We start from the raw sequence: 14785 nt of genomic DNA on the forward strand, positions 1-14785 counted from the left end.
TTCCTAAGTAACCAACAGACCAGCTTTCAGCCCTAATAAATAAAACAAGTTTAAAATTTCACTGCGTGCCATGGTGGGATATGAACATACAATTACCTTCCATACCTTGAGGAAAGGAGACAGAGAGGGGATTTACTGGAGGTGTTCAAGATCATTGGGTCCAAACAAAGTAGATTGGGAGAAACAGTTCTCATTAGCTGAAGGTTCAAGAACAAGACACTAATTTAAAGGTGACTATCAAAAGAACCAACAGTAACATTTTTTAATGCAGTCACTGGTAAGGAACTGAAAGGACATGTCTGTAGTGATGAGATTCAATTCCAGCTTTCAAAAAGAAACTGGATAATTATGTGAAGACAAAATTTTTGCAGGGCTAAGGGAGACATACAGGGGAAGACAGACTAGCGAAATTACTCGTCATCAAATCAAAAGACTGAAACAGCTTCCTTCTGTACTTTAAATATTCTATGGAGCACTTTCTACCTAACTGTATAGAAAAAGACCTGTGAAATTTCTGAACAGTTTGAATACAACAGTTATTTAAATTTGGCTTGAACAGTTTTGAAATAACTTCTTAACCAATTTTTATTTTTAAAAATATCAAACCAGCTATCTTATTTTTGAAGTGAAGTGAATCTGAAACTTTTCAAAACTTAACTAATCAAATGTGGTTACTGGTGAGGAAAACAAATAAAATGGATCTAAAAGTGAATACATACAGTTTAACATGAAAGTTAAAAATCATTTAATCTTTTACAAGGAACTAACAGACCAAAGTCATTCTGCTGGTTCTCAGTTATTGCATTGCTTTTTAATTTTTTTTGGCAGTTACAAATTAAATTGAGTTATTGCATTGTAATCCTGGTCAAAGACGTACAGGGATCAGTGGAGCGACTAGCTGGAACCAACACATCAAAAACCCCTTTTTCAAAAGAAAAAGGGTAGACCTCGCTACATTATGCATTTTACTTTGTTATCAAACGATCTAGAGAACGAAGGGTCACCAAAGAATTGTTTGAAATGCAGAAGCCAAAAATATCTAGAATGGACAAAAGAAGCCCAGAGAGCAACACAAGCAATTCTAACACTAGGGTGGGTCAGCAGGTTTCGCAATTTTCTCCGAATCCCACAAAGTCCAGCTGATGTGATTTAAACCTGAACTGGTTGGACCGAAGGATCTGTTTTCGTGCTGTATTGCTCTAAAACTGTTTGTGAAACAACAATCTTTTCGCACTCTGAAATGCCTCTACCGTAAATAAAAGTTAACTGGATTTTTAAAAAAAAAATCCGATGACGTATCCTCAGTACTTCCCATTTATAATTCAGCGAGCGCAACTTTTGAAAGGAAAAGCTCTGTTTGCTATCAACCCGGTTAAAAGTAGTGAAGGCTCTATGATGAAGGGTCTAGGCCCGAAACGTCAGCTTTTGTGCTCCTGAGATGCTGCTTGGCCTGCTGTGTTCATCCAGCCTCACATTTTATTATCTTAAAAGTAGTGAAGTTCTGATTTGCCGCGGGTGTTAAATGTTGAGCTCAGCGGACCCAGACTCACTTTAAAAGCCGAGAGACTACAGTTCAGAGACTGGAGACTAAAAGTGCAGTGAGGTCCAGTACTGAGGAAATGTCTGTCTTTCAGACGACCGTATACAGTTTGAAACCTGAGGAACTTCTCCTGAATGTCTGACTAATTATCCTTAAACCAGGTTACGAAGGTGTTGTTGTAGTATTGCTGGCTGGGACAATCTCCCTACATCCGTTACAGAAGCAACTGCATTTAATTGATAGTTAAACTGGTCTTAAAGCGGTGAAAGGTGTGGTCAGCCTCCCCTCCCAGGGCCCTGTTCGGTTACCTGGCCTGCCTGAGGAGGTTCCCTGCCGAGGCCCCAAACATCACGGCCACCGCGTCAACCATCCAAATTTTCCCCGGACCCCAGGGGGACAGGAAGCGGCGCGTACCACAATACTGAGTCTCCCGCTGCTCCCTTTACCGTCCGGCTGGAGAACAACGCACCGAAGATCGATTCCGGAGCACTGATCACAAATCCCCGACCACAGCCAACGCTCGTGAGTTGTGAAAGATTAAACTCGAACGAGACATTAGCTTTTGGATGCTATCTACATTTTGCAAATTTTATATATTTGAACCTGTTTCGATGCATCTGGTTTTGGAAATAATCGCACCTCCACCTCTTCAATTCAGCTGTTCTGCAAACTCAATGTGTCCTCAGAAAAATTCTTGAGTGAGTTACTGAAGAGCTTCTGCAGCATGAGCAATATATGGGATCCGTCCAGGCAGGTTATATCTATTAACATCAATTACTCAGACAACTAGCTCTGCAAGAGTATTCAAGTTAGGAAATGTAGTGCAACTACCTTTTAATTTGATTAAGAGTATTAACTCTATTGACTGAGCTGTTCCTTGAATGGTGCCAATTTTTCCCAAGAGTTTTCAAACTAACTTCCATACCTCAACCCATCAGACATTTTCACGCATCCAATTTGCTGGACATTCTCTGCGCCCAGCTCCAGTTTTTTGGGGGTAGTAACGTATCACCTACTAGCCTTCGTGATATCCTCCTGATTTGTCTTTCTGCATTCACATTTTGCTAATTGAAGATAAGCTGTCCTTGCCTACTGATCCAGGAAAATAACTAAGTTGGCAATTTTTTTCTGGCTGTCTTTGACAGTTTTCTTCCATGCTTTAATAAACCTTCTCAAATTATAAATGTCTTCGGATCCCACAGCTGAACACTATTTATTCCACTAGCTTTAACTCTTTTACACGACGAAACTCAAGACACAGCGTCCGCTGCTGAAACTCATGTCGTGACCTTAGTAACATTTATCAAATTCAAGACGAGTACATGTTCATTAAAGTAAAAAAAATTGTTGGTATTTGATAAAAGCTTTCCTATTCTTAATCACGTACATATTTTTAGAACATGGATTGTTTACTACATTGCCTATCAGGGTAATTAAACTCTTAACTAATTCTCAAAGCTACCATAAATACAACGACCTCAGTTACTTCTCCAAATTGTCAACATTAACAAAAGTTCTCAAACGCTCCACTGCTCGGCGTACCATTTTAAGAAGTTAGGTTTGTCAGTTTATACGTTATCTATGAATGTTCTCAAAGTAACAAAAAAAAATTCTAATTGCCTAGGCTGAAAAGGATGACAAAAGCACAATGAGATAATACTATTTATTTGGTATGTTATTTGAGCAACTGCAGTCACCTAAAGCAGTTCTAAAAAAAACTGCAATATTTGAAGAACTATGATAGTCCAAGATCTTCCACAGCACACATATGATTATGATTCACAGCAGCAATAAACTGCCTAAGGCATTTCTGGTTAAATCCAACACAAATATACCCAGTGATTTAAGGGGACTTCAGTTATCCATCCAACTGATAAGCCTTTTCACAATGTGAGAATTTAATTTAAATCATGTACTTCGATAGCCACTAGATCCAGTAACTCTAATGAAAATTCAAAATGTCTACACTGAGGTTGCAAGGTATTAACATTGTTTTAAACACTATTCCCCACAAGACCACAATAGATTGGTTTTGTGGTTGTATGAACACATACTGAGTTGAATCAAAATCCCCCCCAAAAATTCCATAAATCTCAAACCCGCAATGATTGGGTAACATTCACCATGGAACATTAGAAGATGTACAAAGAACAAAGAAAGAAAAGAACAAAGAAAATTACAGCACAGGAACAGGCCCTTCGACCCTCCAAGCCTGCACCAATCGAGATCCTTTGTCTAACCTGTCATCTATTTTCTAAGGGTCTGTGTCCATTTGCTCTCTGCCCATCCATGTACCTGTCCAAATATATCTTAAAAGACGCTAACGTGTCAGCGTCTACCACCTCCACTGGCAACTTGTTCCAGGCACCCACCACCCTCTGTGTAAAGAACTTTCCACACATATCTCCCTTAAACTTTCCTCCTCTCACTTTGAACTCATGACCCCTAATAATTGAGTCCCCCACTCTGGGAACAAGCTTCTTGCTATCCACCCTGTCTATAGCCCTCATGATTTTGTAGACCTCAATCAGGTTCCCCCCTCAATCTCCATCTTTCTAATGAAAATAATCCTAATCTACTCAACCTTTCTTCATAGCTAGCGCCCTCCATACCAGGCAACATCCTGGTGAACCTCCTCTGCACCCTCTCCAAAGCATCCACATCCTTTTGGTAATGTGGCAACCAGAATTGTACGCAGTATTTCAAATGTGGCCGAATCAAAGTCCTATACAACTTCAACATGACCTGCTAACTCTTGTACTCAATACCCCATCCAATGAAGGAAAGCATGCCATATGCCTTCTTGACCACCCTATTGACCTGCGTTGCCACCTTCAGGGAACAATGGACCTGAACACCCAGATCTCTCTGTTCATCAATTTTCCCTAGGACTTTTCCATTTACTGTATAGTTCACCCTTGAATTTGATCTTCCAAAATGCATCACCTCGCATTTGCCCGGATTGAACTCCATCTGCCATTTATCTGCCCAACTCTCCAGTCTATCTATATTCTGCTGTAATCTCTGACAGTCCCCTTCACTATCTGCTACTCCACCAATCTTAGTGTCATCTGCAAACTTGCTGATCAGACCACCTACACCTTCCTCCACATCATTTACATATATCACAAACAACAGTAGTCCCAGCACAGATCCCTGTGGAACACCACTGGTCACAGGTCTCCAATTTATAAACTCCCTTCTACTACTACTACTGTCTCCTGTTGCCTAGCCAATTTTTTTATCCATCTAGGTAGCACACCCTGGACCCCATGTGACTTCACTTTTTCCATCAGCCTGCCATGGGGAACCTTATCAAATGCCTTACTGAAGTCCATGTATATGACATCTACTGCCTTTCCCTCAATCAACTTTGTCACATCCTCAAAGAATTCCATTAAGTTGGTAAGACATGGCCTTCCCTGCACAAAACCATGTTGCCTATCACTGATGAGCCCATTTTCTTCCAAATGGGAATAGATCCTATCCCTCAGTATCTTCTCCAGTAGCTTCCCTACCACTGACGTCAGGCTCACCGGTCGATACTTACCTGGATTATCCTTGCTGCCCTTCTTAAACAAGGGGACAACATTAGCAAGTCTCCAGTCCTCCGGGACCTCACCCGTGTCTGAGGACGATGCAAAGATATCTGTTCAGGCCCCAGCTATTTCCTCTCTCACTTCCCTCAGTAATCATAAAAGAGACATAAAAATGGTTGAGAAAGAGCTAAAGTAGGGCATTGTTGAAATGATAACTTCAACTCATTAAGATAACAATCAGGTGACAGAAAATATAGTGTGGTATATTAGAAAAAAATAGCAGAGAAGGATTTCTGAAGCTTCAGGCAAGTGGATCTATTCTTGGGATACATCTCAATGAGTCAGTTATCTATATTTTATATATGTGAAGAGAGGGAGAAAAGTCAGGGGGGTTTTAGGCTGGTAGTTCAAGCTGATTTATTTGATTTTAAAAGAGTTATAATTATATTTGTTTTTGAAGTTAGATTTACCCCCCATTGTTACTTTGCTTCTTTTAAACTTCGAATTGGTAGGCTCATCATTATTTTCCCAGAAATTCCAAGTCATCAGCAGTTACTGTTATTGATCTAAAAATCAAACAATACATTTGCAGTTTACTGAAGAATTAAGGAAATTGCTGTCCATGTTACCCTTTCTTCCAGAAGCTACATCATATCAACATCTTACTGACTGCATTGCAACACGAAGTAGCATTAAGTTGTTTTCATGATAGATATTCATTAAAGATGCCAGAAATTGTTGGGACTCACCAATTCCAATGTAAATCTGAGAACTAGGGACTAAATTAGTTATCTTTTAATTATTACCTCAACCATAAGTAAATTAGTGTGGGGCAAGAAAGATTACAGAATTAAATGGCTCAGAGATTGTTCATGGTGTACAAGTACTTGGGGAAAGTAACAGCAGCTCAGACTGTTTTCATCTGAACCATTCTGGAATCCATATTCTGGAAAATCTTACAACAATGATGGTAGAGAGGACTTTAAACTAAATAGTAAGGACAAGACATCAAATGGACAAAGACATGATAAATTAAAAGGGAGAAGCTAAAACAAATGAGCAAGGTAACAATAACAGAAATGATAATCAAAGTGATAGGAAAGTACAGAACATACAAACAGAAGGGTGCACTGCAGATAAGGTTAGAGGCTGCAAAAATAGAGAAATAAAAGTATTAAAAGGTTCTGTAACTTGAATGGGAATAGCATTCAATGGAAACAGATTAATCAACAGTTCAAAATGTTTATGATCTGGTAGTCATTACGGGAACATAGCTGCAAGATGACAAAGACTGGGGGCCTAATATTCGAGGATGCATGACATTTTGCAAGGACAGGTAATGAAAATACAGAATGGTAGTTCTGTTAATTAAAGATGACATCAGTACAGTATAATAGATAACAATGATTTTAGTTGTAAAGATTAAGATGTAGAACCAGTTTGGATAGATATAAAAAAGTTGTAAAGTTAAGAAGTCACTTATGTATGTTGTTTAAAGATCTAACCGAACTGTAGGGCATGGCATCAATGAAGAAATGCTGCAGACCTGTGTGAATTCGTTGTTCATTTCAATCTATATAGAGATCAGATGAATCAGATTGGCAAAATTAACCTGAAAGATGAGTTCATTGACAATTTTCAGGACTGTTTCTTAGGGCAGCGTGTTCGAGAGCCAACCAGATTAGGCTATTCTAGATCTGGTAATACATAATGAGGCAGGAATAATCAATGACTACATAGTAATGATGTCCCTTGGTACAGTGGTCATAGAACGCTTAAATTGTGCAGTCAGTTTCAAGATGGAAGAAGAAAAACTGGGTCTGAAATTTAAATAGGGGAAATTTTGTGGGCATGAAGGCAGGCCAGGCTAAAGTAAAGTTGGAAATTAGGTTAAGGTTTAGGTCGATAGAGATGCAGCATCTGACATTAAAGGAAATATTTACGAGCGCTCTATAATAGACACACTTCAATGAGAAAGGAGGACATTAGAGGAAACTTGTGCTAAACTTCAGCTAACTGAACAGTCAAAGACAGTATTAGATTAGATTAATTCCCTACAGTGTGGAAACAGGCCCTTCAGCCCATTAACTGAAAAGAAAGGGTACAGTAAAGTTAGAGATAACGGAACTGAATGAACACAGCAGGCCAAGCAGCATCATAGGAGCAGGAGAGCTGATGTTTTGGACCCTCGACCCTAGAAGCTCTCCTGCTGTGCTCATCCAGCTCTACACCTTGTTATCTCAGATTCTCCACCATCTGCAGTTCCTACTATCTCTGAAACAGTAAAGTTAGCATTGATTCTCTAGAGTTTCTAGGGAATAAGGATACAGCTGATGACATGAACAGGTATTTTGCATCTATCATCACTGATGATACAAGTAACATCCCAGAAATAATTGTAAATTGAGAGGTAAAAGGGATGGTAGAATTTAAAACAATTCTAAAGTTGCCAGGGGGACGATACTGAGAAAATCATTGTAACTGCAACCTGACAAGTCCCAAGTCTTGGTGGATTCCATTCTAAAGTCTTAAAGGAAGTGATTGCTGAAGTGGTAGATGTATTGGTTTCAATTCTTCCAAAATTCTCAAGGTTCTGTAAAGGTCCCATCAGGCTGGAAAACAGTATATGTAACTCCTTCATTCAAGAAGAGGCAGACGGAAAACAGGAAATGATAGGCCAGTAAACCTAACATCTCATCAGGAAAATTGCTGGAATGCATTATTAAGGAGACTAGAGCTGCCAATTTTGAAAAAATCTTTATTTGATCAGGCAATCAACATGGTTTTGTGAAAGACAAATCATTTTGATGAATTCATTAAAGATTCTTCAAGGAATAATGAGCATTGCGGATAAAAGGGAACTCTGTGACGTTCTTACATTTCCAGAAGACATTTGACAAGTTGCTGCCTCAGAGTTCAGATGTAAGGGGGTTACATACTAGCTAAGGTAGCAGATTGATTAGTTAGGAGATAGATAGTGAAAACAAATAGGTCATTTTCATACTGGCATGATGATGTGACAGGTGCCACAGGGATCAGTGCTAGAGACAATGTTTCGCAATAACTTGAATTTAGGTGCCAAATGTATGATTGCTAATTTTGCTGATGACATAATATGTAGGAAAACAACTTGTGCCAGGACATAACCAACTGCATTCCTTGGCGATCAGAGATAATGGATTCTCCAGCATCTGCAGTTCCTAAGATAACAAAGTGCGAAGCTGGATGAACACAGCAGGCCAAGCAGCATCTCAGGAGCACAAAAGCTGACGTTTCGGGCCTAGACCCTTCATCAGAGACCTCTCTGATGAATTGTCGATGACCTCTCTGATGAAAGGTCTAGGCCCGAAACGTTAGCTTTTGTGCTCCCGAGATGCTGCTTGGCCTGCTGTGTTCATCCAGCCTCACACTTTATTGTCTTACATTCGTTTGCAGATTCCTTGAGTGAGTGACCAAAGGTGTCACAGATGGACGACATGGAAGAGTTTCAACTTGCCCACTTTGGCAGATAGAATAGGAAGGCAGTACATTATTTAAATGGGGAAGGTTTACATAAGGAACAGAGTGCTGGTACATGAATCACAAGATGTTAGTTTACAGGTACAGAAAGTGATTAGGAAGGTAAATGGAATGTAATTAATTGGTAGTGGAAAGGAATATGAAAGGTGTTTTGCTACTGGGCCTTAGTGAGACCATATCAGAGTTCTGTGTAGGGTTTTGGTCTGCATAGGATCTCATCGTACTCTCATGCAGGGAACGTTCACTCAACTGATTTGTGCGGTAAGGGGGTTATCCTGCAACGAAAGTTTGAATCTGAATCTATCCATTTAAAGGAATGAGAGGTGATATAATCCAAATATATAGAACACTGAAGAGACTTGACAGGATGGATGCTAAAAGGATGTTGTCTTGTGTGGGAGACCAGAACCACTGGGACACGTGTCAAAAATAAGAGGCCTTCCATTTAAGACATATGGGAGGATTTTGTTTTCTCGCTGAGGGTTGAGAGTCTGAAAGACTCTTATTTCTGAGAAAGGACGGAGACAGGGTCATGGAATATTTTGAAGGCAGAAATAGATTCTTGATGACAAAGGATAGAGTGAAGTGGACAGGAAAGTAGGGTTGAAATCACAATCAGATTAGCCATGGTCTTGTAGTATGATAGAGCAGCTAGAGGGGCCAAATGACTTAGTCCTGCTCCTACCTTATATGGTCAGATGCATATAAATTTTAAGTGAAATTGTCTCAATAAGTTGTGCAGTCTTTCTAGTCCTGAAAAGTGTCATTTCAGAGTTTAATTACTGGTAATTTTGCAGCATTTAAATAAGTTTTAAATATTTTGTCTCATTTCTTCCCTAATCTCATCTTCCTTTCCACTATCTGACTGCTGCAGGACAGTGGATCAGTGGTTAGCACTGCTACCTCACAGTGCTGGGTTCTTGGAATCAATTCTGCTCTCGGGTGTTTGCATAGTCTCTCCATTTCTGCAGTTCTGCGGTTTCCTCCCGCAGTCCAAAGATGTGTGGGTAAAGTGGATTGGCAGTGTTAAATTGCCCATCATGTCCAGGGATGTGTGCGGTAGATGGGTTAGCTGGATCTAGGTGGGATGCTCTTCAGAGGGTCAGTGTGGACTTGATGGGCTGATTAGCCTGTTTCCACAGTCAGGATTCTATGATTTGACATTAACTATTTGAACTTACAATCCATAGTTCAGGCTCTGGATACTTGAAGACATTTTCTCCCCAAATTTATTTTTTAATGATAAATACATCACTTACCGTATTTTCACAGGTACCAGATTTTCTGTAAAGGATGCAATATTGTTTTGGCTCTTTAATTACAGTAATTTCCAGTGTTAATTCTTAAAGTTTGTTGACTGCAAAATCCAGGTCAATATTTTGGTTCAAGGTGCGCTAATGATGCTCAGAAATACAATAGGAGCAGTGACCTTTATTTTTTTCAAGAATATTGCTGGAGAGGGGGACATGGTGCCATAACTTTTCATCATGCTCCTATCAAAATAAACAATGCCAGAAAATACCAATTTCAAATGATTGCAATTTATACCACAGGATAAGAGGTTATTGGTTGGTTCTAAGTCAACTCGTGTTGGCTGACATGTTCTCGTGCTTCCAGGTAATTCAAAAAAGGTGCAAGGCTTAAATCAGTGTGAAGCTGGATGCACACAGCAGGCCAAGCAGCATAAGAGGAGGAGGAAAGCTTGTCGTTTTGGGTCGGAACCCTTCTTCAGAAGCAGGGTCTTCTTTCTGAAGAAGGGTCCCAACCTGAAACATCAAGCTTTCCTGCTCCTCTGATGGTGCTTGGCCTGCTGTGTTCATCCAGCTTGACACCGCGTTATCTCAGATTCTCCAGCATCAGCAGTTCCTACTATCTCCAAGGCTTAAGTCATATTCTTTTTGTTCACACAGTAGGGTCTGTGATCTGTAGATTAACAGTCATAGAAGCATAGTAATAAACAAACGTACACTTTCTATTCAAACAGCCTATCCTTGCATAACACTACATAAAACACGTTACATTTGATTGAAAATTGGCAACATTTGCTGAACAGTCAAGTGCACTAATAGCTAAATTAACAATATTTAAGAAAATTAGTTAAGTTCAGTGGCTCATAGTAGCTTTTTAAAACTGACATACATTCATATATAGTAGCCAGCTCTCAGAATGAAATAATATGACCAACACTGGAGCCTTTCTCAAATTATCCAGAGCATGGGTAGCCAACTGTTCCCTGTTATTTTCTCCTTCACAATTCCTTAAACAAGGAGAGTCCACTTGCCAATCAATCAACTATTTTCTCCTGTAGTATAAATTGCCGTTATCTTTCTAGACATTTCAAGTCACGTTCAGAACTTTAATGTTAGTGAAGAGAGACATTTTTCAAAGTTAATATTCAAGTTCTATAATCCTATTTTAGCAAAAGGTGAAATACAAGTTTGAAATGCAACCTAAAAAGGTTAATAAAAGACAGAGAATATAATATTGCTATTCTTATGAGCAGAGTACTGGTCAAATCTCATTAGGAATGTTCTGTGCAATTTTGGACATTCTAAAATTTAGAGAATATACTGATCCAGCAAAACTCACATTGAATTATCAAGAATTAATAGTCAAATTGTTTGAATTATAAAAGGGAGAAGCACCTAAAACTGGCTTTATAACACTTTCGTACATAGAGGATACAACAATGTGGTGGTGATGGGGTGGCTTAGAAGAGAAAGGGGGTAAAGTTCACCCAGAAAGCAATTACACAGGCTCAGATCTTGATGGGAGGAATGCCGAACCATAGACTGGATTGGCACATTGGCACCATACAGAAGTTCCAACTCAAACAAAGAGAATGCTGGATAAACTCAGCACATCTGGTAGCAAATGTGGGGAGATAGACAGAGTTAACATTTCAAATCCAGTCACACTCTTCTTACAACTTAGCTGACACTGCATGAATCGCTCAAGAAGAACCCTGTGGAGTCCTTCAAAAACATTCCTAATTCTGAATAAGCTAGGAGGATCAAATCCTGCTCTACATCCTAACTATAAACTCCATTTCCCAAAATACAGTTGACAGATGCCCTCCCCAACCAGACCTAAGCCCACCAATGATGACAGAACCAATTCCTGAACCCAATAATCCCCACCTCTCACTTATCAACTACCCATATCATCTCTCACCCAATGCGTTCATTTGTTTTGTAGTTAATTTCTCCCAGTGCTGTCAACATGATATGACTTTAGGCCCTTCAGCCTCAGGAATATAACACTGACTGCAGCAAGCACAGCATAATTTCTGTGCCAATCCATGACAATGCTGCCTGTAAGGATCTTGAACTGGACTGCATTGCTTCAGCTGGACAGTAACTCCAAAAGGTTAAGTGGGAAACATTGCGTCAGATCTGGGTCAGGAACTGGGATTCCAAACCAAATCAGAAGATTTGGTCCTTTTTTCATAGCATTTACTCTGGCATAGGAAATATCAACACAGTGGACCACTTCACCAGGTCGGCACAGCTAGATTCCAGATTACAGAGAAAAAAGGCTCTTCAAATTGTGTTCAGTTGTTTCGGCGCAGGGACACAAGGAATGACTTAAAACTGTTTTCAAATGGAAAATATTTAATTCACTCAGCAACTACAATGTAGTAAATGGTTTGTTTTTTTTAAAAAATGAATCTTTTTGGCAAAGGTGATCTGATTGCTTCGCAGCAGACATTGCTTATTGTTGTGATTAATCCACTTTCAGCTTTATTAGTAAAACTGAAATACTTTTATGCACATCCTACAAACTACATTACTACATGCAACCAACTCTTTGATAATCTAACATTGTTGTCTATGTTGTGCTTCTGATACCAATTGTTGAAATGTAGTTTATCAACATGCAAAGCAGACAGCAAAACACTGAGCTTCATCTCACACTGCACACTTATTTTAGTGAAGATAGTTTGGAAAAACGGCGGCGGGGGAGGGGGCAAAATGTTACAAGAGGTAATACAAGACAAACTCAAATGTATTTCTTTAAAGCAAACTTTGAAATAAATGAGCAAATAAACTAGTCTTCATGAGGTAGCTGGGTCACTATTACATGCTAAAAGAGAAAAGATGGAATTCTCTTTCCTGTCACGTCACCTCACCTCTCATCCACCTAACTCCCCAACTCCTATTGTGAAGGACCACTGTTGGATCCTTCCTTGACAATTTACTTAAAGCTGCACTTTACATTCCTGATCTGTATTGAAGTTTAATATCTTAACCCTGGGCCTAGTTCTATAAGGATCTGTGTTTTGGAACACCACAGGTTGTGTTGACTTTTTTGATTCTCTTCCTCCAAGTGTTCAGAGGCTGCTGGACAAATTCAAAAGCAAAAACCAAAGATAACATAAACCAACATTTTTAAAATCAGAGCATCGCCGAGAAATATAGCTTACCTATAATACATTTGCAAAGGTAAATATATTCAAATAAGACATAAATGCTTCGACGAGACCATGTTTGAACAGAACCAAGTTTGAAATTTAGAAAAATGCAGTAAGGATAGTGATGAATTACTTTCAAAGCTGCAGCACAATTTGATTAAAACAAGTTGGGATTTCTCATCCTATGATCATGATCCCAATTTGCTGGCTTAAGAGGGATCCTCTGTTACATCTCACCCAATCCACTTTTTCTCTTTCACTAAGTTGACTGAGATCAGCTAATTAAAATCAAACTTGAAGCCTATATGCTATCTTTAAAGTTTTATGAAAAACAACTTAGAGCACAACATTTTAGGTGCTTTCCCCCCAAGGTTTGAACTCCTGTAAAATTATTCTTATAAATCCAGACACGTCCCGGGAGAAGTGCTGAATGGGAATCTTTCGTCAGATTGAAGCTGACGATATTTTCTCCCTCAGCCACAAAAGGAAAGTAATAAATAGCAACGACATGCCCTCAATCGCAGTCTGTTAAATACACAATATAATTGTATCTCTGGTCACAAAATATTTGTACTTACTGCAAGCTTGAGCACTCAGTAACATGAATCTTGAATAGGCAAATTTAATAACTGCATATACTTTGGAATTCCTGCTGAACCAAGCAATTGAAGATCGCTGGTGGCTCCAAAGGGCCTGAAAGCAATGAGGCCTCATTGGCCAAATTCGATCAATGTTGATGTACTGACATTGCCACTCCCCACCCTCAACATTATTTAAATTATGCTGCAACGAACACTGGTTTTAAAATGAGATATCTAGTATATTTATCCGCAAAAATGTACTAATATTCCTCGCTGTTGCTCTATATTTTGTATTGTGTGTACATGGAGGAAAGGAGTAAGATATTTAAATCAAAACGAATAATCAATAGGGCTCATGCTAATTTTAAGAAACTTTTCTTTTGCTATTCATACGACTATTTTTTGAAAGGCAAGTATTGTAAACATTCTAAACTGAGATTTTTACTCCATTGGCTGCAGCTAAGCCATAGGAGCTAAAAGAGAAACACAAAATAATCTTCACATTGTTTGTTCACTATGTAGTTTTAGTTCACATTCTTAAAGTGTATTTTCCAGGAAACAAGTGAGAGAAAACTACTACTACTAATAATAATAATAGTAATAATAATCTCATCTCTTTCAGTAGATGTCCCTTGAAAACTACTAGCTACAAATCAGCATGATGGCTCAGTGGTTAGCACTGCAGCCTCACAGCACCAGGGACCTGGGTTCGAATCCTGCCTCGGGCGACTGTGTGGAGCTTGCACATTCTCCCCTGTCCGCGTGGGTTTCCACCGGGTGCTCCGGTTTCCTCCCACAGTCCAAAGATGTGCAGGTTACGTGGATTGGCTATGCTAAATTGCCCGTAGTGTTCAGGGGTGTGTGGGTTATAGGGATGCTAGGGATTGGTGGGATGCTTCAAAGGGCGGTGTGGACTTGTTGGGCCGAAGGGCCTGTTTCCACGCGGTGGGAAATCTAATCTAAACTTGTCATAAGCAGATCCAAGATGTTCAACCTATGGTGCGGTCATATCAAATGGTCATTTAAACAATCACCTCCCATACATTCCATCCTCACCATTAGCTTAGGACGTCATGTAGAACAAACCACTTTATTAATCTTCTGTTCCAAGAAATGATTCTTTTATTCACCATGTGATACCATATAAACTCTGAAAGCTTACTGGGGGGTAAAATTTTAAACAATAAAAAGA

At 39.3% G+C, this 14785-nt stretch overlaps 1 protein-coding gene across 1 annotated transcript in view; it reads right to left on the reverse strand.

Annotated features, from left to right (window-relative positions):
- Positions 1–1960, reverse strand: part of ap5z1 (adaptor related protein complex 5 subunit zeta 1) — a 56611-nt gene extending 54651 nt beyond the window's left edge. Inside the window, exon 1 of the mRNA XM_059653921.1 lies at positions 1849–1960. Within this exon, the coding sequence (XP_059509904.1) occupies positions 1849–1910 (62 nt within the window). The 5' untranslated portion in view covers positions 1911–1960. The remainder of the gene's footprint in view (positions 1–1848) is intronic.
- Positions 1961–14785: the final 12825 nt, after the last annotated feature.

This window comes from Stegostoma tigrinum, chromosome 23, assembly GCF_030684315.1.
Source record: "Stegostoma tigrinum isolate sSteTig4 chromosome 23, sSteTig4.hap1, whole genome shotgun sequence".
NCBI lineage: Eukaryota > Metazoa > Chordata > Chondrichthyes > Orectolobiformes > Stegostomatidae > Stegostoma > Stegostoma tigrinum.